General features: G+C 35.7%; 1 protein-coding gene across 2 annotated transcripts; it reads left to right on the top strand.

Moving 5' to 3' along the window:
• On the top strand, positions 1-24277 carry RHBDD1 (rhomboid domain containing 1). 2 transcript variants are annotated; one of them, XM_083364481.1, is made up of 7 exons: positions 1-45; positions 5999-6490; positions 9862-9994; positions 11869-11957; positions 14562-14615; positions 15743-15862; positions 23069-24277. In XM_083364481.1, the coding sequence occupies exons 2-7, from the start codon at positions 6058-6060 to the stop codon at positions 23188-23190; spliced, it is 951 nt and encodes a 316-aa protein (XP_083220607.1). In that variant the 5' UTR covers positions 1-45; positions 5999-6057; the 3' UTR covers positions 23191-24277. The 2 variants fall into 2 exon arrangements, with proteins under 2 accessions (XP_083220607.1, XP_083220606.1); XM_083364480.1 differs by lacking the exon at positions 1-45 and adding an exon at positions 134-484.
• Positions 24278-26013: the final 1736 nt, after the last annotated feature.

Here is a 26013-nt window from a genome sequence, read left to right as displayed (position 1 = left end):
CATAAACTCGCCTCTTTGTAACTGCACGCAACGCCAGGGTTGCACGTAAGTTGGGTCGGTGGCGGGTTTCTCTGGGAGTGTCTAGAGGAGGATCGTTTTCTATTTCCTGTAGAGGGAGTGGAGCTGCTTTCTGGGGCGAGGAATGGGATCTTCCTCATCCTCTTCTTCCTCCTTCTCCAAATGGGAAAGTGACTCTCCAAGGAAAGGAGTTTGGGCAGGGCGGACCACCTCTGCTTTGTAACTTTTGAGTAAATCGGCTCCTAAGGCTGTGAAACGGCATGGGGAGGAGCCAGTGTTCTAATCTTCGATTCACGATTCTTGTCGAGGGTCACCTCCGTTTCGGTATAGGTTCGGTCTCGTTATTCAATCGCCCCCAAACCATGAAATCTTAAGATTATTGCATATTTTCTTATAATTCAATTATTGCAGGTCACTATGTTCTCTTACTGACCTTCCCGCTTCCCTCTTACTTTGTGCCCTCCAGGTGAGTTAGTATCTAATGCATTTGAAGGGCCTCAAGCTCGGGAGAACTTTTTTGTTTATTGTTTATTAATATTTACAACTTTCTGACCACGGGAGAGTGATGGTTCATAAAACACTTGAAATAATTAGTTTTGGTATTAAATGATTTAATAGTCATTAAAATATTAAAGAGTTTTACTTCTTTTATTTTCCAAGTTTCCGCAAAATTTGGTTAAGTAGGAAAAGTCTGTTTAGTACTGCTTTGGATTTTGAAGTTTGTTGAAATAGCAAATTCAATACTACTCACCTTTGTTTTATTTCATAGCCATAGCATAGTTGCTTAGACTTACTTTAAATTTGTATCTTTTGTTATGTTTAGCAGTAGATTGTTAAAGTATTTGTATAATAAGAAATATTGAAGAAAAGATATTTTTGAATAATTTGAAGTGTGAAAATAGGAAATTAAATGGGGATAGAAATTAAATACTTCTGTTGCTACTTAATCACATAGTTTTTCACCTTACACAATATCTTTCAATTGAAACAAAGGAGAGAGAGATCCTACAACATCTTATATTTGGGCTTTGGCCCTTTTTTCATCTTTAATGGAATTTGTGATACTGCAAAAGATTGATTTTCTTCCATAAATCATAAAATAATCCCTTAATGATCCGTAGCATACCTTGTTCAGTAGTATTTTTACAAAGGCTTTTTTACTCGGTATATTTCCAAAGTGATGATAGTAAATCTGGGCAGTACACACTTTAATGTTCTTTCATCTTCTAGCTATTTATTTCCCAGAATTCCCTTATGGAACTTGTTAATTAGAATTTGATATTTCTAAATTATTGTACTAAAGTTATGTATTTGCATGTTTTATTATCCTAGTACAGTTGTAACATGATATTATTTAAATGGTGGGAGTCTTTGGTCATACTCTTATTTCCAATTAAGTTCCTTGAATTGGCAAAACACTTGGATATGTCACCATCATGAACAAAAGAAATTTATGCTGAATTAATATATAATAAGTAAATAAGAACATTTTAGGGTTGTAAATCTAAATACTTTGTTTTATTTTTTGATAATTTATTTTGATAATTCCTATTTTATCCAAATACAATAAAATTAGAATAATTTTAACTGGTTTATTAAAGGCATGTCAATTGCAAAACAAGGGTTACAAAACTGCTAAGCTTGTAAGCCGCCCTGAGTCTTCGGAGAAGGGCGGGATATAAATGGAATTAAAATAAATTTAGAAAAAAATAAAATATGGTTCAAGGAATAAGAATTAAGAATAAACAGTTTTCTGTTGTGATATAGTGCTAACCTATGATTGATCAAAAATAGTGAAAAAGTGGGGGAATGCTATGGTGAAATCTGTAGCTCATATCACAAATCATATTATGGGGCTTTAAATCAAGGGTGAAAAACTTGCGACCTTTTAAAATATCCTGTGTAGCCTCTGGAAAAATGTACCGGTATGTATTTTTCCCATTGTAAGGGGCTTGAGAGATTTTGAGGGGAGAAATGGTCCATGACATTTGGACCATGACAAATTTGAGATGTAATGCCTTTTGCATTTATTATAGTTATATCCGTAATGAAATACTCTTAATTTTAAACAGCCCTGCCTCAGAAATTATTATTTCATTTGTAGTAATCAAATTCATTCAAAAATCTAAGACATGTTCTTTGTCATTTCAGACATGGATAATGGATTTAAATTGCAGGAAGCTAGATTAGAAGAGATTTACTAACAGCATAAGCAGTTTGAGAGTAGGATCAGTCTCCCAAAGAGGTGATTGGCTCCATTTCAACAGATTGAATTTGATTTCACGCATGGAACAGAAAGCTGTGATAGCCTAAATCACCTCTTCCAACTTTATAACTTCATTGCTTTTTTACTTCTTATTTATGTCAATGAAGTATGCTTTCCTGAAACAATTTATGAAAATGTTTTTAGGATTATGAATGATCCTGAAGTTGTAAGCTATCTAAGACTGAACATTGTACTTAATAGTCCTTGACTTAAGACCATGATAGGACCTGAAAATTTGTCATTAAATGGTTCAGTTGTTAAGTGAAGAATCACATGACTGCACCCAATTTTATGAACTTTTTGCCTCTGTTAAATGATTCACTTGCAGTTCTTAAGCTAGACGTCATATGACCACAACTTTGCTGGTTGGAAGTTCTCTGGGAAGGTCACAAATGACACAGGACTGCAGGATGCTGCAATTATCATAAATGCAAGACAGTTGCCAAGCTCCTGTATTGTGACGCTGGGTATGCTGCAATAATTGTAAGCGTGAAGACCTATCGTGAGTCATTTTCACTGCTGTCATAACTTCTAATGTTTGCTAAACAAATAGTAAGCAAGGACTTGTAGGGTTCTTTGCTTTCCAAGGACTGGGCACACCGCAGCATAGCAAAACTGTACACTGCTTTATTGCAACACACTCCTTCCCAACAACAGTCTGTTGTTCTGGGTCAACTCCACCCTTCTAGTAGTTATGTCTTTAATATTCAGTCTTTTAATATTCAGATGAAACAAAAGTCTCAGCCTACCAAGTAGCATGCAATCTGCCTTTTTCCAAAAGTTCTTGAATTAATTGGGATAGGATGCTATTTCAGTGTGATTGCTCATTTTCTAGTTGCTGATGAGCTCCAGGCAAAACTCCAAACTCCAGGCAGGATTCCCACCAGAATATACTGCTCACCATAGGTTATGGTCCTGTCAGTGGAATAACACAATAGTCCTCTTGCCTCTGATTCTTTGTATGCTGCCAATCTCCAGGCAATGCCCCAGCTTCCTTGTCTGTAGGCTGTTTGCTATCACCTTTCCTGCTGCACATACCTCACTTTGTCATTAGCATTTACTTTTCTAAGCTAAGAGCCTGAGTGGGGTTAGACGATCTCTGGACATCAGCACATCCATCAAAACGACTGGGCATGGCTCAGTTATAACAGGCAGCTGGAATGTCAGTTTGGATACTTGTGATTGAATGCATGGGGGAAGAGTTTCTGCAGCTACTCTTCAAAACAGCAGGCAGCAACCCAACTTCACTCCTTCACACGTCTGCCTATATGGAGTTGCATTTGTATTGAATATCATTGCAACTTAGGAATTGGTATACAGTAGAAAGTGATGATTACATAGCAGCTTCAGTACATGAGTAAAGTGTTTAGATTTAATATACATGTTTTATGCTTTAAATCAAATTACATTGCTGCTTGTATAGAATTTTAATATTTAATAATATGCTTCTGTGTACACTAGATAAGCCTACAAACTATTTGAATCTCATCGCTTATCTATCAAAGCAAACATGTTCACATTAGATCGAAAGCATTGAAGGTTTAAACATTGCATAGACCTTGTTTTTCAGCTTGGAATAACATCAGATGGCTTCTGCTGAGGTCAGAATAACCTGTTTTGAGCAAGAAAGGACTTGTGGGATAGTTTGCTAGGCTATAAATTTGTTCAGTTTGTTCCAAGGTTGGAGACATGCCTCTGGCTTCAGACGAAAGAGTCTGGCGTTATATTCCTCCCTCTCTTGCTACAACAGAAACCCAAGAAAGCCCCACCTGCCTTGATAAGAGAAAGAGTATGTCACATTTGGTGGAGGGAGAGGATCCTAACTCCCCCAAAATTAATTGCATACAGTACAAGGACTTCTTTTTTTGAGAGAGAGAGAGAAAGTAACTTATCCTTTCCTACTTCTGTATTTCTTGTGTATAGTTGAAGGAAGCACTCAGATTTCCATTTAGGATTGCTGTGCTTGATTAATCCTTTTCCCCATTTACTTGGGAGCGTGATCCACTAAACTTAATAGAAATTTTATCTGTATAAAATTTTGCTATTTGAGTAATTAAACTTACTCTTAATTTTTGCAGAACTTGGTATTAACTGCAGCCTAAGTGTTGTCACTAATATCTGATTGATTAGGTAACCTAAAATATTTCTCAACTTGAATAAAATTGGATTCATAATTATTTTTTTCTCTTAAGTTATATTCACGTATATTCTTGATTAGCTCAAGAATTTGTTGGAAATACGTCACCTTATGATCATGGAGTAAGATAGTTAAGAACTAATAAGGTGCTGGCCTTGAAATCAGGAGACCAAGTTCTAGTCCTGCCTTAGGCATGAAAGCCAGTTGGTGACTGAGCCAGTCACACACTCTCAGTCCAACCCACCTCACAGGGAAAATAGGAGGAAGAAGAACTAGTATGTAAGTTTGCCACTTGGAGTTACTTAAAAAATAACACAGGCAGGATAAATATAATTGTTTGTAGAAAAAGGAATGAGTTTGCTAGTACTTCAAGTTCTCTCTGCATTGTATTCTTACTTCGAAGTTCCCAAAGAAGTGCACCTGACTAACTCCCATGAAACCTTTAGAAGATAAATCCTTTTTAATTAAATCTTACACTTAGTGTTTATTTTGGTTGTGCAATTTTATTATGTGTATTACTATACTAAGCTATTTTGAATTCTTCTGATGTTTCATGGAGGCACTTTTTAGACTGAAGACAAATAACATGTAAGTGACATAATTCAGTTTATTAATCAAATTTATATAGCTGCCCATCTCACAAGAAGTGATGGTATAAGTGATTATGACCCTGGCTAAGTATAGCCTTACTCTATATCACTTGCATGACTTAATCATGGACACCTCTTCTCCCCCCCCACCCACCCCGTCCCCCAAATGATGACATACGTGATTTAAGAAATTAAAAGCTGCATAACATTGCAAATTAAAGAAACAGTACACTGTTATTTGCTGTAAACATTCTTTCAATATTTTCAGTACAAACTTTCTTAGAATCTGTAGTCACAGACGTTTATAGGTGAGAAAATGTAAGCATGTAATTGTCCTAAACTGAAAGGAAAATATCCATTTCAAAATTAATCTACAAGCGCATACATTTTGAAAGCTGTGACATGTTTTAGAAATCATTGGAGGAAACAAATTCTGCATTGTCTACAATTTCATCTACAATTTCATTAATACTTTAATAAGCAAAGAAATTGGAGAAAAGTTTTTAACAGTTGAAAATATTGACAGTTTATGAAAATATTCAGAATAATTTTCTCCACTTTACATTTTGTTAAAAGCAGGTAAAATACAACTTTTGTAGAAATGTAGAGTAAAAACTTGGGGAAAAACCCCCTACTTTCCTCTAAAATTCTTTACCAGAAATTATTTTTATCCAGCTACCTCATTCTTCCCAATGAATCTGCCTACATTTTCAGTCTTTCCTTGGACAGATATTACACATAGCCCTTAACATCCTGCTTCAAATAATTCCTCCCCCCCCCCAAGTCCCTTTAAAATTAGTAGAACAGCATATAGGAAGTAAATTTTCAGTGAAATTATTTCTACTACTATCTTCTCACCTGTTCACTCTCCTTATATCTGTATAATATATGTTCCATTTTTCCTTGTGTAAAGAAAAAAATTATAAACAGCACAGAATGCTGATTTTTTATTAATATGGTAATTGCAAACATGTCTCTATTTTTCAGAATCTCTGGATTTCTGCTGTACTCAAGTTTTAGTATAAACTGAGTTCAAAAAAGAAACTATGCAACGAAGGCACAAAGGATTAAATACTGGACTGCTTTTCCTCCTTTCTCAGCTCTATCAAGTTGGGTTTCACAACATTCCACCTGTCACACTTGGAACTTTGGCAGTGAACATTTTCTTTTTTCTACAACCCTTGAAACCTCTGGACAAAACATGCATTAGTGTCAATTATTGTCTTTACAAAAAAGATTGGCATCGTTTGTATCTTTCAGCATTTCACCATGCAGATGACTGGCATCTGTATTTTAATATGGTCTCTTTGCTTTGGAAAGGAATTAAACTGGAGAACAGGCTTGGATCTATGTGGTTTGGATATATAGTTGCACTGTTTTCACTACTTGTGGGAGCTGTGTACATATTTCTGGAAGCTGTACTGGCGGAACTTCTTGGCAATCCTTCATATGAACATCATTGTGCTGTTGGCTTTTCTGGTAAGGCGCTCTTCTTTATTATGCTTCCTTCCCCCCCCCCTTTTTTTTAATAAGGCTTATTTATTGCAAATGCTGTTAAGAAATAGATAATATGTATTTAGGGAATGTGAAATTAGCATGTTCTTGAATGATAACAATAGACACAACTTTGTCACTGATACATTTTCCTAGAAGTCTTTCACAAAGGAAACTAAAAGATAAATATTTGGACTTCCAGGGAGTATGGCAGACTGAAGATGGTTCCATGAACAGTGGAACTAACTTTTACAGCTATAAATAGGGAGCTGACCAGTAGATCAGCTGCTTCAACTCTCTCTGAATAAAGGGAGGACCCTGGAGGGTTAGGGTGAATCAGGACACAGGAATTTGCAGTAATTGTTCCAGCCTTACATGAAGCCTTTTAAGTGGACATTTTCCTTGCTAACCATTTTTGGAAATTGCCCATCAACTCTTTCAAAGTTTCAAGACTATAAACAATGTGGAGTGTCTTCAAGCCTTAATACAACAAAATAAAGATTTTTCTAATCTTTACAAAATTTAAATAGCAAAAAGCAAGACAAGATTTGGGCTACAGAAAGTTTTAAACAGATTAAGGGCTTAGAAAATTTTGGAATATTGGATTTTGAATAATAGTATTTTAAAATTAAACGTAAAGAATAAATATATTCTTGTGGGAAAGAAAACCTTTTTCATATTGGAGACATTACAAGACAATTTACAATGTCATTCAGAGATATATTTGAGGAATTGCACTGGCATTTGAATGAATTATGTCAGCTTTGTTGTGTCTTGGGAATAGTCTGCTCCCAGAAAAGGATATTACAAAAAAAGATATGCAACAAAATTTATCTGAGAATATCAACAAGACTTTGAATAAGAATTTGTCATCAGATACTTTTAAAAAATGGACGAGACTTTAAAAATTAATAAGGATATAAAAATAACAATCCCAGATCGCAATTGGAACACTTTTTTCTAGACTTATAAAATACATTGTATTATAAAGTATTGAAGAAATTTGTAACAAAGATCAACAACCATCTGAATTGATTACAGAGAAAGATTGTTCTGTATTTTTTTAAAAAAATGTCAACGATGCTAACATTGAATGTTATTGCTTGACAAGAGATGAAGAAGTAGCTATTTCATATGTTAAACTTGTGTATTGCTTTAAAAGATTTAAAGGTTGGGAGGAGGGATGAGTAGGAATTTACCTCTGTAAAGAAGATAAGGCCTTGGAGGGTTTTCTAATGGAAGGGAAACTGATTCTTTAAATTAATTGGAGAATATGATTAATGACAAAATTAGAAAGGTGGAGAATTGTGTTTTAATATATTGTGCAAGGGGTGGAGATTTCAGATTCCAGCTTCCTTTGAGCAAGCATTTGCCAGTGTATTAGGCTAATAAAGGACTTTTAAGGTAAACAATGCCTCAGAGTCACTTGAAAAGCCCATAGGTTGGAAACTTGACAAAAAGATTACAAAGTTTATTTTACCAGGTTTACAAGGTGACATGTTATTTTTGTGGTTCTTTTTGGATGCTGATAATCTGGACTAAAAAGTGGCATATTGGATTTACATACATTTAATATGGTGTTTAATCCTTTCCCCCTACAATTACTTTGTGTGTTCTAATTTGATAGCATTTAAACTGTATCCAACTGTCTGTCGCTTAAAGTAATAAAGTTTTGTAAACTTGTTTAAAATATAAAATATGTTAAATTTTAGCGTTTTGTTTATATTAGGATACTGAGATTACTTTATGTTTGCTTAATGTGGATCTGTTTATGTTTTATAGTTGAGATATGGAATGTATTTGAATGGGATATGTTGTTATGTGGGGTGAGTTTCTTTGGAATTCTTGGCATTTGAAATGGAAAAATGTTGTATATTGGGTATTGTCTTTAAAGGAGAAATGATCCTATTCTCATATTAGACTTTAGATTTTTGTTTAAACTGACATATCAGGACCATTGTATGCCTTTTAAATGGGAGTTTGCTTGCAGCTAAGAGTTGAATAATAATAAAACACAAAAATCTGAAATAGAAATGTACATCTATACATGTGCTGATCTCAATCAGATAGTAGCACCTTGCTGATATTTTCTAAGTTTGGAAACCAAAAGTGATCTGGTCTCGGAATCCAAGGATTATAGGCTAGATTGAGAAGTGAAAGGGGAAAAAAACCTATCCATCCTGCAATAAATTAGTGAAATACGTCCTTTCCCTTCCATTTTCCCTTTTCCCTTCAAAGAAATTGCATGGCTATGTCAATTAAGTCATCAAGAGCTGAGCTTGATTTCAAGATTATAATGCATACTTTGGAAGAATGATGCTAAAATATCAGTGGTAGTCAACAAAGAGCACATTTCCATTGCTACTTTTCAGAAGTAGTGTCAATATTCTTTCAATGATCTATATTGAATCAAGAATTTATGGTAAAATCCAAAAAGAGCTTTTTTAAAAAAAAACATTCCTAATTTGAATCAGAAATTGAATTGTCAGGAGTAACTCTTTAATATGCCAAGAATTGATGGTTTGACATTTACAAATCTTTCACTGTTCACTGTGTTATTTTATCAAGCTACTCAGGGACCTGGTAATGTATAGTTTATAGCTGAGAGGTGTTCTATTTGTGAAGTAACATCACAATTAATAAGAAATTGAATATCTACACTCCTTTAATGTGGCCTAGGTAGGAATAGAACTGAACTTGATCCTGTTTGTCACTATCCTGATGGTATTATTGGAGAGGTATCAAAATTCTGTTTTTGCAACATCATTTGCTTGTAGAAAACTTGCTTGTTATTTAAATGCTTTCACTAGGCTGCTGTGTGTGTCACAGACTAGATAGATTAGGCTTGCAGCCCTGAAGTTCCCTTCTCTGCCCTAATGCTGAAACTGCTTTTGATGTTCCAACAGCTCGGTATCCTTGATTGTCATGAGAATAATCTGTCTTTCTCACCCCAAGTTTTAAAATAGGATTACTTTTCAATAAAATGAGAGATTTTATAAGGTTTCCTCAGTCATTTGTCTAAACATCTGATCTTTGTTCCAGGTATATTAGCACAATATTGCAATCTATTTATACTAATGAGTACTGTCTTTTCTTTCCCCAAAATCACTGGTAACGTTATCACTTTTCGGGGAATTTTGTTTTTAGTTTCGAGAAAAAGTATTTTAAGAGTACAAACAGATTTAGATATTTTTGCCACTGTAAAGTATTGAAATACTGTAATAGAAGCTATTTATATGTTCTTTGAATAAATGGAATGCAAGGCATACTAAGAGCAATAGATCCTCCATATTCTTTAGTTTTTATATTACTTGAGAAATTCTCTTGACATGATTATTTTCTTTATTTTTATATAGGAGTGCTATTTGCTTTGAAAGTTCTTAATAACTATTACCATCCAGGGGGATCAACCAATATTATGGGCCTGAATGTATCCAATAAATACTCTTGTTGGTTGGAACTTCTAGCAATCCATGTATTAAACCCACAGTAAGTTTGCTGTCAGTCATTCAGAACTTAAATTACTTTGTATATATGAATCTAGATATTACTGAAATGAATAATAGTTACATATCAATGTAGTCCTCCTCCAATTCTTCTTATAGAAGAAAATAGGGGATATAAAAAGGATTTGGCCAAAGTTATGTTTTTTTTAGGCTTGGCATATGTGCAGAGGGTTTTTGCAAGATAATAGATAGGTTTAGGCCATGGTTTGCTTAATTGCAGTTAAACTGTAATAAGCATCTTTCATTACCAATTTACCATGTTTTCTAGATCACTACCTCATTTCATGCAGCATATTCATAATCAAACATTACAGTTTAATGAGATTCATGGAACTGCATCTATAGGTGGAAAGTTTGTTTAAATAGAAGCAACTGCTCCTTCCTAAACATCTATATGGAAGTGGTGTTTTTCAAACAAAGCCTCATTTCTCTCTTACAATCATTGGGAACATGGAAACAATAAGCACTATGAACATATGATGTGTCAGGATAGCTCCCTTCATTTTAGTTGGGGGTGCCAGATAATCATTCCCACTGAAATAACTTATCTTTTTATAGTAATTAGTCACTTGAAGCTAGCTTTAAGAGTAGTCATGTTGTAATCTGAAAAGGGCTTTTTTTCTTATTATGCCTTTTAAAAGAAAAATCAACTTCAAATGGATTAGAATCAATCTAATCTACACTTGGCATTTATTTGTTCAAAGTCTATGTTTTGCTTTAGATTGTAATTTTTTTTAAAAAAATACCTTTGATATTTGAGAATTCTGAAAGTATAGCTAGAAAGGTAATTCTACTCTTTATGATTTAAATAAATTAAATCTAAATAAATAATTTGGATATTTGGTGCAATTTTGATGATACCACTCTAATGGCAGAAAGTGAAGAGGAACTAAAGAGCCTCTTGATGCGGGTGAAGAAGGAGAGTACAAAAGTGGGCTTGAAACTCAACATTAAGAAAACCAAGATCATGGCATCTGGCCCTCTCAATTCCTGGCAAAAATAGATGGGGAAGAAATGGAGGTAGTGACAGATTTTATTTTCCTGGGCTCCAAGATCACCGCAGACGGGAACTGCAGCCAAGAAATTAAAAGACGCTCCTGGGGAGGAAAGCTATGGCTAATCTAGACAGCACACTAAAACGCAGAGACACCACCCTGCCAACAAAAGTGTGTATAGTCAAGGCTATGGTCTCCCCAGTTACAATGTATGGCTGCGAAAGCTGAACCATAAGAAAGGCTGAGCGCCAAAGAATTGAAGCCTTTGAACTCTGGTGCTGGAGAAGACTCCTGCGAGTCCCTTGGACTGCAAGGCATTCAGACCAGTCAGTCCTAGAGTGAGATCAACTGACTGCTGTTTAGAAGGCCAGATCCTGAAGTTGAAACTCAAATACTATGGCCACCTAATGAGAAGGAAGGACTCACTGGAGAAGAGCCTAATGCTAGGAAAGGTTGAGGGCAAGAGATGAAGGTGACGACAGAGAATGAGGTGGCTGGATGGTGTCACTGAAGCAGTAGGCCTGAGCTTAAATGGAGTCCAGAAGATGGTAGAGGACAGGAAGTCTTGGAGGAACGTTGTCCATGGGGTTGCAATGGGTCAGACATGACTTCACAACTAACAACAACAACATGTGCAATTTAATGCAAAAGGAATTGTATTATATCATAAGAATAGGGCATTTATTTTAGATCATTGTTATTTCCCAAAATTTTTGAGATAGCGAAGTGCATATGTCTTCTTTAAATACATCAAATTCTTTAAAAATTTAAATGCATTGAATGGAGTGAAGGTTAATGAGGTTACAGAAAGTTTTTAATTTGGAACAATACAACATCTCACACAAGATTGCTTTCATTTTAGGAGTTCTTTTGCAGGACATCTGGCAGGTATTCTTGTTGGCCTAATGTACACCATGGGACCTCTGAAGATGTTCATGACAGCATGTGCAGGTAATAATGACCTTAGAACTTCCAAGCATTTCTGTTCAATATAATTTTAAAGTGATTATAAGTTGTACTTTATAACTTCAGAATCACGTCATATGGTGCTTACATTCCCATATATATGATTTGATATTTCTTTACATTTCTGATTAAATTAAGTTTGATGGAATATTGAATTTTATTTTATTTTATTTATTTATTTTATTTTAATTCCATTTATATCCTGCCCTTCTCCAAAGACTCAGGGCGGCTTACAAGCTTAGCAGTAGCCTTCACTTAATGTTAAAAGCTGTCTACTATGTGTTGAGTGGATGGCATACAAATTGGTATAAATAAAGATGAGTACATTTGATGATCAAATAATGTATGATAAGTTTTTAACTTTACTTATAGGACAAAGAAAGAAAAAGAATTAGATTTAAGTCATTTGTTAATGAAGGTGTGCCACTAGCTGTGCCCATGATAGTAGTGACTGCTATAAATGGTTTTTCATAGAGCTAATTCTTGACTTACAATCACAGTGGAACCCAGAACTGTGATTGTAATTCAAGGCACCAGTTTCAGTTTTATTATTGTATTTATGGTGGTCATAAAGTTAGTAACCCTGGTCATTAAGCAAGTAAATCCAGCATATCCAATTGACATTTTTTGCTGTCAGAAAATAGTAGAAAATAGCAATGTGACTTGCATCAGTTTTAGCTTTGGGAATGGGACATAAGTAGCTGTTTTTTGGTCTGTTTTTTGGTCTGTCATAATTTTGAACAGTTGTTAAACAATAGGTCATAGGTTGAGGGCTACTTGTAATCTATACAGTGAGCTCCTTTGAAGAATGTTTGCTTGAATATGATGTTCTTTTGAACAGTACTGGAGGAAATTACATATTTTTAAATGCAAATAACTTGTAAATTAGTTGTTTCCTTCTGAGCAAGCTTGAATTAATAGTATTAATTATTAATTAATATTAATAATTAATATTAATTAATATTACTCTCAATAGCCATGAGAGGTTTTCCACAGTTCGTTCCAAAGGTTATGCCAGCGCTAACTCTTTATTGTGTAATTTCAATTCTGGAATCAGTACGATTCCAGAATTAAAAAGCCAGATACTAAATAAAATAAATATATATCCCAATAGTTATCGATTGCTGTACAGGTAATCCCCGAGCTTCTTTGAAGTTACGCGATCAGCGCCCCCTTGTGTGTTTACGAGCAAGTCCCCAAATTATGAATATTGCAGCACCATGGCAGTCATTCGCCCTTATGAGTGACCGCAGAGGCTCTGCAACATTCACCCTATTCCTCCCCCACTCCCCACAACTGCTTCCCCCTCCCTCCCTGCTGCACCGAAGTCACTTACTTGGCAAAATCTGTCTCCCCTGTGCCACGTTTCTTTCACTTTGAGGGAGAGGAGATGGAAATGCTTTTTGTGTCGACAATAAAGCTCCTGGGTGCCATAATGTTGTGCAAGGTCAAACACAAATTTGAACACAAAAGAGATCATGGCTCCCAGAAGCTTCCATTCGGGGGGGGTTGCTGGCCTTAGTTTGAGGGCAGGAACGAAGCCTTCAACTGAGTGGGAGGCATCGCAGGGAGAGTCCCCTTGCACAAATCCTGACTGCTCTTCTCCTTGTTGTCCTTGTCACTCAAGCAGCAGCAGCAGCTTGAGTTTCTCTGCTCAGTCCGAAAGGAGGAAAGCAGAGGCGCAAAGCAGAATTGCTCTCGACGCGGGTACACTGCTCACTCACGTGCGCCAGCCTTATTGAGAGCAATCCTGCTCTGCGCCTCCTCTTCTTTCCACTCGGACGGAGCAGAGAAACTCAAGCCGCTGCCGCTCAAACACTTTATCCGAAGGAGAGCTGAGAGAGATTGGAAGTTCCGTGTGATTGCCAATGGAGCGCTTCAGAAACAGAGCCTTCCTTTCTGTGCAGTCACACAGGGTGCTTCAAAACTCAGGGAATCCCTGTGTTTTGAATAGCCCTACTGGAGCACAAACACTCCACAAACCACAATGCCAAATCCTTACCCCCACCCTACCCTAGGACATCCACAATACCAAATACTCACCCCCACTCTACCCTACAATGGAAGCTTCTGGGGGCCATGATCTCATTTTTCAGAGAATTTGTGTTTGAATTTGCACGATATTACGGCACCCAGCAGCTTCCATTGTCGGCGAAAAAAGCATTTCCAAGCCGACTTTTCTTTCCCTCAAAGGGAAAGAAACTGCGGCAGAGGGGAGACAGATTTTGCAAGGTAAGTGACTCCAGCATGGTAGGAAGGGAGGGGAAAGCATGAGGTATCTTAGTGGGTCAGGGAGGCCTTGGGGACCTGTTTCAACACTAGGCCCTCCATGGCCTTCCCCATCCTGAGATTCTTCATGTTCACTTAACGAGCCATGTGTGTCTTAACGAGCAAGAGTGTGATCTCGTTCGAGGTACGAGATTCACTCCCACAAGTTTTCGAGTTACGAATGGAATGGGCAGGCTCCATTCCACTTGTAACTCAGGGACTACCTGTATATCCATTTACATATGCTGTTACAGGAAAATATCTTTAATAATAGTATGATATTTTTTACATGTTTATAAATACTCATGATTTTATTTCTAGGTGGCCATGTGTTTCCAACTGGCTTTTCAGAACAAAGGAACAACTACAGAACAGGCGAGTAATTTGAATTATAATCTTCAAGTTTTTATCTCAGAGAAAATTCTACACAAAATTGTACACAGTAGCATTTACTTTGTGCCAGTCGGTGTGGATTAATTCTGTCATTTGTTAAATTCACATCTTATTTCTTCTCTATTACAGTTTTAATATTATTCACAATTCTGTTCATATCATTTGTTAATATCTCAATATTTCAGGAAATGTATATTCCATAGGATTGAATCCTTGTTCATATTGACATTTATTGCTCTTCCTCTGTATATCAGAAAACTTAAAAGATTTCTTATACGACTGTTATAACTTGATCAAGCAGAGCATTCATACAGATTTTAAAAGAAATTCAAAAAGGAACTGTTAGTAAAGAAATAGGACTGGGGAGGGGAAAGGGCTGAATGTAACCTTTCAATAGATAGCAATCCAGGTTTGTTTATTGAGCTCCACAAATGCTTCTCATACTGTATGGCATTAAATTCTCAATTCAGAGGGAATCTCAATTCAAAGAGTCTGTTTTTAGAAAAGCTGTTTTTAGTATTCTCAGTCAGGCCAGTAGTTTTTGTACTTTTGAGGGCAATGGCTTTCTAATCCCAAAACAAGATGGTTATCAATATTCCCAATCAATTATCTTCCATATGTGCTTCCGGGGATGGAGGGAATTATAATCTAGTTATATCAACCATAGAAGCCTAATTATGGAAGGGAATCTTTGTAGCATAAGACACTATTATTTATTACAAGGCACATATTTTACATGCATTTTAGGTTGCCTGTTACTAACATATAGTTCTGTGCTTCAAATTTCTTTCATAATAATTATGAGGCAAAAGATGCTAAAATTGAATAGAATATTCACTGTGTTATACAGTGAAATATCAGCTCGACAGATTTCAGTGAAAAAGACATCAGTTGAAAATGATTCCTATTGCATTTATGTTACTTTACATTAATGTAAATGTAGTAATTTTATAATATTTATAGGGATATTATGCAATGATGTAATTGTTTCCATTTTGTAATGACATTGCTATGAATGATTGGGAATCAGGGATGCCTAATCATCACAACAGTGCCTGTTAAAACAAGATGATACTAGGCGCTTATGTCTGTGATCTTTTTCTGTACAGGGAATTTTAGATTCTCAGGTAATCCATCCTATCCACCAAACAACTACGATATGTATACTGGTGGACTCGCTGAGGAAGAACAGTTTGAAAGAGCAGTAAGTAACAGCTTGAGAGAAAGAGGTAAGGCAAAATAGCTGTATGACATATGAATGACATGTCATAAAATAAATGCATTTCTCTTTTTTTAGGATGAGAAGCATACTTAAAAATAACTTTTCTTTTTTTCTTAAAACTGAGACTGTCCATTTCCCTCTATGGATGCAAGTTCTTATTGCTCCTTATTCAAAAGTTCATCAAAATAATACCAGAGAACCCCTGAAAACTTGATCCACTCTTTTATATGGATATGGGACAGCTGTTAAATAGATTCTAATACAGGCTGAATTATTTCAATGATGTATTCCACCCGGTCAGCCAGAGAAGTGTCTTTACCAAGAGCTTTGGACTGCAAGAAATGTCATCTGCACAGAGCTTAGAATCTATATATAAGTAACACATTATCTCCATCAGTGGCATACACACCATCAAGGCAGCTGCCTTAAGACTTGAAAATTTGGCCATGCCCTGCTGCCTCACTGTGTACACTTATGGAGGAGTCTAGGTAATGGAGCAGCCCGCACATGAAAATGGGAGCTGGAGATAATCATGAAAGATAATCTTGGTGCCTACTTAACATGGCATTTGCCAAATAACAGCAAAGAATTGCAGCATGGGGCCCCAAGAGTGGCCCATGTAACACCACTGCTCTGTGAGCTGCGTTGGCTGCCAGTCTGCTTCTGGGTGCAATTCAAGGTGTTGGTAACCACCTTTAAAGGCCTTCATGGCATGTGTCCAGGCTATGAGGGACCGTCTCATCCCAATGAGATTTGCCCGCTCCACCCATGTCAGCAGAGGAAGCATGCTGCGGGCTTCATCAGTCTGGGTATTCCAGTCAGCAGGGTCCAAGAGAAAGGTGTTCTTTGCTGTTGCGCCTGCCCTTTGGAACATCTTGCCCCCTGGAATGAGTTCGGCTCCAATCCTCCTGATCCTTCTGTAAGAGCCTAAAGATTTGCTTCTGCCAATTAGCTTGGGGCTCCAATGGGGGAGTATCACAGTGGAAGCGGTTGATAGTTTAACAACATATCCCACCTCCTCCCATCCTGCTTTTGCCCTCCCCATCTTTTAATTGGGCTGCAGTATTTGATTTTTTTCATAGTATTTTATTTGTGTCTTTTAGTTTTGGTATAGTTTTTATCTTTTTAGATTGTCAGCCGCCCAGAGTTACAATAGTTCAGATGGGTAGCGAATAAATTTTACAAATGAATAAAGAGACATAGAAATTCAGATCTGTTAGTCCCAATGCTGATACAGTCTGTCAACAGTGTGTTACTTGAGAGAGAGCACCATCCACTGCTGCCTGGACATCAGAACGATTCGACAGCCTTGAATATAGTTACTAGTTCTTTAACTGATTTCATATGTTGGGATAATATATACTTCATTTGTTTTATATCTACAAAAGGTGTTTTGGCTGATGTCTTTGCCTCCCGCTTAATAAACAACAGTTTGAGATATAGCATGCAGATGGACAAATGAGCACCTAAAGCAAGACTGGTTAAAAATCTTTGCCTTGTTCAGAGTTGAGTAGGAGATGACAACAGTAGTATGAACAATGGGGAGAAGGGATCCTTGCTTGAGAATGGGGGCCTGGAAAAGATAACTAAGAAATCACTTTCCAGTGGTGGATTGCCTGACATCTGGGCAGGAAGCTTCTGTTATTGTGCTGCCCATCCATTTCAGACCTAACAGTTCATGTGCTTTGCAGATGTGTCTACACAGAGCTGTTGTTACTTATATTGACCATGTAGCATTAGCAGTAATGGCAAAATCTTTTATTCTTCTATAGATGAGGTTTTCTATTCAGAAGGAAAAGTGGAATCTTGTTTTCCTCTACCTGCTGTTTGTATAATATTTGATTATAACTGCAGTTGTGTGACGTGATTAAGACTGGCTGAAATAATAACACATCAGTTTGACATATATGTCTGGAAGTTTTAATTTGCATAGTAAAGGCAAAAGGTTATGTGGACTGCATTTGTGCTGCTTAAATCAATTCAAGGATCAGCTGACCCCCTTTTTTATATCCCACTGAAAACATTTCTTTTCTGTATAACTCAGGACATTCCCATTTCAAAAGCTGATTGTACTCTCTCAGTTTTTCTCCTAGTAGAATGCAAGTATTTAAAACTTGTGCATATCCTCCAGTTCTTGGCCAGGATGCAGCAAGTGCCAAGTGCTGCCTCTTACATTGTGTTCAATAAAAGTTTTAAATAGCTCTGGATGCTCATTAATTTGTGTTCCCAGGAAATACAGTGACTTATGATTGGCTACTGTTTACAAAGCCACAGCTGTGTTAGTTTATTTCGTGCAAGAAAATTACCACAGAAAGTCAGAAAATTGAGATACTAATAATATGTATTGTAATCATTAAGAAAAAAGATGTCATAATTATGGTATCTCAAGTCAGTACAAACAAATAACTAGAAACAGCTGAATGCTCAACACCCTAAGTGTGGAGACACAACTTTAAGAGTTTGTATGTGTAAATAGAACGAGATATTTACTTACATTCTTGAAATTTTGTACCAGATAGGAATAAAACTTCATACCTCATTCTTCACCCTGTTAGACTTTGTTTTGGTAAAGATACCCAGAGTCATAATAGTTATAATTAACTGATACTCTATTATTAAAATAGGTTTAAAAACAAAAATATATTTACCTCTTTATGATGCATCTTGCAAAATCAATTAAGGATAGCAAAACACTGTGTAATCATTATGACCACATAGTATAAAATGTTTAAGACAGCGAAAAAGTCTGAGATATTGCTTCAGTGCCGGAACTCCAGTGAAAAAAGTTTAAAAAATAATGTGAGAAAGCATAAAAAAGCATCTAATGTTATTCTTTTTAATAATTCTTAATATTACTATATCTAGAATAAGAAACATAAAAATTTTAAATAGTATTTAATTTTTCAGTTACAGGTGAAAATACTATATTCCCATATTTTTGGTTCCTTCCTCCCAAATGTTTCGCAAACAAACTTGTAACACAAAGTTTTCATACTTCCTGGTATTTATCATGAGTGCACATAATACTTTTTTGGAAGTTCACTTTTTATTGATAAAATAAATGTTATCCACAGCACACTCTTTAGGGCCACTATAGCTTGAAAGCAAACTAGTTTGGCAGGGTTTTCTTACTGTGTTGAGCTGTAAAATATTTAATCACTGGAAATGTGAACTTTGAATTGGCAATGAAAATATTTTATGTTGTCATAACCATCTATTAGATTATGTGATGAGATACATCAATGTACAAGTGCCCACCCAATGCCAAAACTACTTTGAGAAATTATAGAAAAATTTATAGAACAACATATAAAAACACGTGCATTCTTTGATGAGGCAAAAACTTGCCTATGACTTAGGAAAGCTCTAATTAGAAAAACACTTAAGTACCATCTCCTGGTAGGTTGTGTTCCATTTCCTGTTCAATATAATAAAACTACTAAGGCCTAGATCAGTAGTGTTGTCAAAGAACTGATAAATAAAATAATATTCTCTACTAAAATGATTATAATAGTGTGTGAGGAGAAGTTATGTAATTTTGTAATAGAAAAATGTTCCTCGATTAGGCATCTTCCAGATGTGTTAATTTATTGTAAATATGCAAACTTAAAAACTCCTAAAAGTAGTTTAAATCTGTAGAAACTTTTCTGCTGATAATTTAGGTATATGTCTCATTCAGAGCTTATTGTTCCTTACAAAGACTCTTAAAACTTGCTTTAATATACAGTCACAATCACATGATTGTCCTTTGCAACTTTTCCTGTCAGCTTCACCAGAAAGTCATTGGGAAGGCAAGGTCACAAGTTGTAAAATTCCCCCACCCTCCAGCCCCTCTGTGCCCACATCAGCCATTTATTTGTGCATCCTGCATACCCTTGCATTCCTTCTGAGCAAAGATGATATTTCCCCAAATCAGTAATTTAGTTTTCATTTTAAAATGGGATGATATTGAAGCCTGTGAGGGGGAAAGTAAGTGGGCGGGGGCAATAAATACAGCAAAGAGTATATACTGCAGTACTGTATAGTAGTTTGAATGTGTATTCTGTGTCCTGTTTCCTCCACTGCCTGTTGCATAAATGCATCTTTTCATTTCTTTGCCTTTTTCCTCTTCTGACTTGCACCCAGCTGCACTTCCAAAAGAGTGGTCATGTATTCCTTTCAGTATATTCAGAGGAGGTTTCTGAATTTGGGCAAATGAAATAAATGTCTTGGTATTGCAAGCATTGTGAGTTGAACTTGATTCCTGGTGATTCCAAAGCTTACTTCGTAGAGCTTTTGTCAGGAATATAGAAGTACTTTGCCACTGCCTTTCTTGCAGGCTATTTTTTTTTCCAACTTCCCTATCTAGCCTACAGTCCTGGTATTCCTTGGAAGTACCATCCGAAGTTAGGCTGAACTCTTCCTAACTTTCAAATTTAGATGAAGTCAGCCAGCTACTACAATCTGCTGAGGCCCAACTGAGTTATCAAAAATTATAAAAATCATTTAAAATTATGTGCCCAAGTAAATACATTAATTTGAAAGAGAGAAAAAGAAAGAAAGAGGCTTTTGTTGCATATAAACATTTTCTTGGCTATATTTTGCATCTGTGGTTTGGCTTCTTTCATTCTTGTCAGATCAGTTTCTTTTTTAAGAACAAAGTTGCTCTATTTTTTCACAATCCAACAGACTCTAGGTTCCCAATATTAATAAGCATTATTCCTTACACTGGCTAGAAATTTTGCAAATGGCAGTTCTAGTATACCTGACAGTCACAAGACTTAAGATAACTGCTCTTACATGTGTCTTAATATTGCTAGTTCTTGCTATTGAAGCATCCTTTTAAAAATGTATTCATTTATTAAGAAAATGTATATGGCCACCCATCTTAAATAAGTAACTCTTGGTAGTTAGCACCAATTTACACACAGAAACAAGTTAAAATACTCCAAAGTAAAATACCAAGGCACCATATCACAAATTCACAAATTTGTCCTAATGCCCAGGGAAAAAGTCAGGTCACAAGGCAAAATTGGGGACCCCTGAATCTCAAGGAGGACACTATCACATAACATAAGCTCTATGGAAGAGAGAAGACACACATTCCTTCAATGATTATAACTTACTTATGGAGATTTGCACTTCAGTTAACTCCTATCCTGATTGCATTAAAACGTGGACATGTATTAGCTCCTTTACTTGCAATGCATACATTCTACATGGTTAATATTTTGTTATTTTGCTATTATCCTTTAAGATGGAAAAATTTAGTACATTTCAGCTGTAAAATATTTTATTTTTTCAAATTCTCATTCTTAATAAGGATGGATATGCATGGTAGCTGTAACAGTCTCTTCTGAGTACCTTTCAGATATTTTTGGACTACTTTTCCCATGCCAACCTTGAATTCCGTGGGTGATAAGAATTTTAGCCTAACATCCAAAGAATCCCAGATTGGGAAAACCTTTCTAGGAATGCCATACCCTACAATTTTTGAGAATACCCAGGAGATCTTTTTAAGCCATCCATTTATTTTAAAATTCTTAATTTAAATGTCAATCATTTGTAAATATATTTCATTTCCAGATTGCAAAGTTAAAAGTATGTTTTTCTGCTTTTTCAAGCTGACTAAATCCTATTATGAATCAGAGTTAGGATGTTTGTTACATTGCTGATCTTTCCAGAAAAATCCTTTGCTGCATAAACCACATAATAGCATGTTTAAATTGTGAATTCAATGGTGGATTAGTATAAAAAGTGTCTCTCTGTGTGTCTGCGTATGTGTGTATTCATCCTTTTCACTCTATTCTGCATCAGATGAAATCCAGAGTGACACAGAAAATGCCAGATACTTGCAAATAATCCCTAGGCTTCAAATAAGGCAGACAATAAACAAGTCTATAATAGAGTTACAGCTTCCGTAGACCCCATCTGTTTCAAAATAGCCCTAATTCTGCTTACTATGTGGAATGTTTTGTTGACTGGGGTTTGGCCTACTTTCTCTAATGTGCTGCCTGTGAACCTTTGGAGACATCTGCTGGAAGAGGTGAAGCAGAACCTGAGATAGAATTCCTAAATATTGGAGCAATAACTGTTAATTTGTTTAAAAGCTATGAAAATGTCTTGAATAGAATAGAACAGAATAGAATAGAGCAGAGCAGAGCTGGAAGGGACCTTGGAGGTCTTCTAGTCCAGCCCTCTGTTCAAGCAGGAGAACCTATATCATTTCAGACAAGTGACTGTCTAGCCTCTTTTTAAAAAATTTCCAGTGATGGAACACCCATGATTTCTTGAGGCAAGCTGTTCCACTGGTTGATTGTCCTCATTGTCAGGAAGTTTCTCCTTAATTCCAGGTTGCTTCTCTCTCTGATCAGTTTCCAACCATTGTTTCTCGTCCTTCCCTCTGGTTCTCTGGTAAATAGCGTGACCCCCTCTTCTTTGTGGCAGCCCCTCAAATACTAAATGTATGCTAGGTTTTTTTATTTACTCAGAAGCACAATTTCATTCTCTTGAAGAAAAATGAGAATAGTTCTGAGATAGTTACTGGTAATGAGTGCCATCTTCATATGTTCTCCATTTTTGCTTCTACATTATGGTCAGAATTATTGCCATTAAGAGAAAATTGTTTGTCCCAATCATCAAAGTCCAGTACAAGGCTACAAAGTACATCTTTTATCACTGTGCTGGATGAAACTGTTGTGGGTTGCAGTTTAATTGGTCTTGGATAATACCAGTTTTGAAAGGGCTCTCTATATAATGAAAACAATCACAATATAAATAATGAGGAAGCATTGATTTTTTTTATCTCAAAGGAAGAAAGACCCAAAGGAAGAAAACTTTACTTTGACCTGTATTTTTTCAGGCCTCAGACACCAGAAAGAAAGTGAACTCAATCACCGGGGGGGGGGGGGGGGAAGTGAACAGTCACTATTTTGACTTCTTACATTGCATATTGTGTTCTTTTTTCTTTTTTTTCTTTTTTGAGACTGGTTGCATTGAAACCCATTCTGGGAACATTAAAGCCAGAAGTTATACATCTTTTAAGAAAGTGCTAAGGTGTTGTTAGTAAAAGGAATATTACCTTAGAATTCTAAAAGAGTTACATGTTCACATTTCATTTCAAGTGATAAAACCTATGTACTTCTCAGTTTAATATATTAACTATAGAAATGTTTTTGATACAATGTTAGAAGAATGTATATTAAGTTTGTCTTTGACTTTTTTTTCCTTACAGGAAGCAATACAAGGCATTACAGTAGTGAAAGAAGGCCATATGGCTTCTGGCTTTCACCAGAAGAGCTATCAGCTGAGGAACTCAGAAGGCAGAGACTTAATAGATTTGAGAGGTGGCAGTAGTCTAAAGTATAGATATAAAGGACTCTTCATAGCTGTCAAGACATGGCGGATATTGTTCATTTAAGCCATTTCTATTTCACGAAATATGTTTCATGGAGGCTATCTGAAGTTATCTGTGAGTGAGAAAGACAAATCTGCTTGGCACATGGACTACCAAATTTAAAACTGAAATGCAAAAACATTCTTCAAAAACTGAACATCTTAAATAATTCACCATACTATCTAAAATTCTATAGCTACCTTATATATATTAGTTCTTTTCAATAAATTGCTTTTGGTATTTTAAGCATTTTGTTATTCTGTAAACTTTACTAACTTGAATAAAAGTTTTCAGAATAAAGATTAGAACTAAAAATAGATTTGGTCCGGTTGTTGAAACACATGAGCCACAATTACAGCACTTTTATGATCTCCATGCAGAAATAACTACTGAAATAGAAGAATACAATGATTTACTATGGAAATGCTTTTCTGCAAGTTGCACATTTAGAATATGAAAACATCGTACAATTTCAGTATGTATGAAAAAGTAACTGCATAACATGAGCATGTTGTAGCTATAATTGTAGCTAACTAATTATTTTTGTATACAAGATGTATTTGTATTTTTTTTATTATGTTAAAGAAACCAAAGTTTGAAAAATTTGAATTCTTCCTTCAGTCTCATTTGAAGTAGATTTTGGAATTCACATTAATTTGGGCACAGCCCATTAAGCCTTATTAACTTCAACAGTATAACTTACTACATTTTAAGTTACTATGAATTTGTAAATATAAATTATTTTGATATCCATTCCATATTTTACTTACTTCCCTTGGAATATTCCTCATGGCCTTCCCAAAATAGAGAAACTAATATTTTGTGGAACAGGAAAAAAATCAAATTGGCATTCTGCCACAGCTATAAAATATTCCATGTAATATTTATCATTACTCGTTTGTGATTTAACTTGTTCTGATAAAACTCTCCACGCTTCACTTTTTAGTTTATATCAAGTATTTTTTTACTTAAACCATTGTAACATTTTCTACTTGAGATCACTCCGTGCCTTCCCCGATAAAGTGTATATTAAAAATCATATTTTAAGTTTCTTGAATATTTCTGGTATTTTTATTTTCAGTGCTCATAATACTGTTGTCTCCATACTTTTTAATGAACAATCAGTGGGCTGCAACTGAAACTCTGTTGTTGCAACTTGGTTATTTACATCTTATTTACTGTTTTGACCAAGACAGGTGATCTCATGCTGATTTTGAGCTTCAGATCAGAAGCAGAACTGTTCATGGCTCTTCCACAATATGCAAAGAGGGGCTATTATTTGGCAGTGAACTTTGGACTCAACAGGACAGGGACATGGAGGGCCATCCTACAGAGAAGCAATGAAATGTGAATGAACTTTGCTTCCAAGTGTCCATTGTGTTTCTAGATGAATATTTCAACATCAGACAATTATTTTAAAATAAATGTTAAAAACTCAAATTGTATTAGTTTAAAAGCAATACAGTTATTTAAAAACCCTTGAACCCTAATTAAAATGGAATTTTAATTTTAAGTTAAAAATAGGAAATATATTGAGTATTGTTAGATTTTCAGTTTGAAGTTAAATTGTAAAACAGCCATGAAATATTTTGTATTTAAAGTAGAAGATAGTACTTAAGTAACTGCTAAGCACTGATTGTTGAAGTTACCATGGGAACAACACATTTTTCATGATATTGGTGTATAGGGTTAGAATAAATTGTCAAAATATGAGTAGCCAAAAATGAACAAACATCCACGTTGACTTCATTTTACATGAAAACAATATGCAGGATTTATTTATTTTTTACATTTGCTGTGAAATACAAGTTTTTTCCATGTTGCTACTGTTTTGCAAAATAAAGTTCAGGAATTTATTCCTAGCCACGACCACCCAAAGCGACTGTTAGGAAAAGATTTATTCTTGGGGGAAATACTCCCTTGGTATTGCAATATTCTATTTATGGATTGTCACATGAACATTCTATGACTAGAATAGAATAAAGCTGGAAGGGACCTTGGAGGTCTTCTAGTCCAGCCCCCCACTTAAGCAGGAGAACCTACACCATCTCAGACAGGTGATTGTCTAGTCAGATGTGTTCTTACTAGGACTTTGTAAAGCGGTACTAATACTTCGTGTGATCTTGATTCTATGCCTCTGTTCATACAACCCAGGATTGTATTAGCTTTTTTGGTTGCTGCCGCACATTGCTGGCTCATAGTCAAGTGATTTTCCACTAGGACTCCAAGATCCCTCTCACAGTTACTGTTTTTAAGCTGGATCTCACCCAATCTGTATTTGTGCCTTTGGTTTTTGCTTCCTAAGTATAGGACTTTGCTTTTCTCCACATTGAAACTCATTTTGTTGGATAGGGCCCATTGTTCGAGTTTGTCAAGATCTTTTTGGATCCTGAGTTTGTCTTCTGGGTTGTTGGCTACTCCTGATAGTTTGGTATTATCTGAAAATTTGATGAGTTCCCCTTCAATTCCCTCATCTAAGTCATTGATGAAGATATTGAAGTGTACTGGGCCTAAGATGGAACCTTGTGGTACCCCTCATGTGGATGTAGTGCCATTGACGACTAATCGTTGAGTACAGTTTGTCAGCCAGCTACAGATCCATCTGGTGGTGATGTCCCACCATTTTCTACCTTGTCAATTAGTAGGTTGTGATCTACGTTGTCAAATGCCTTACTGAAATCTAAGTATACAATGTTGACTGTGTTTCTCTGGTCTACTAGTTTAGTCACTTTAAATAGATTACTGTTAACAATCGATACATTATTTAATTAATGCATTTAAGA

This window comes from Vipera ursinii (assembly GCF_947247035.1).
Source record: "Vipera ursinii genome assembly, chromosome: 5".
Taxonomy (NCBI): domain Eukaryota; kingdom Metazoa; phylum Chordata; class Lepidosauria; order Squamata; family Viperidae; genus Vipera; species Vipera ursinii.
The sequence above is the reverse complement of the archived record's forward strand: the minus strand, read 5'-3'. Positions and strand labels throughout refer to the sequence as shown.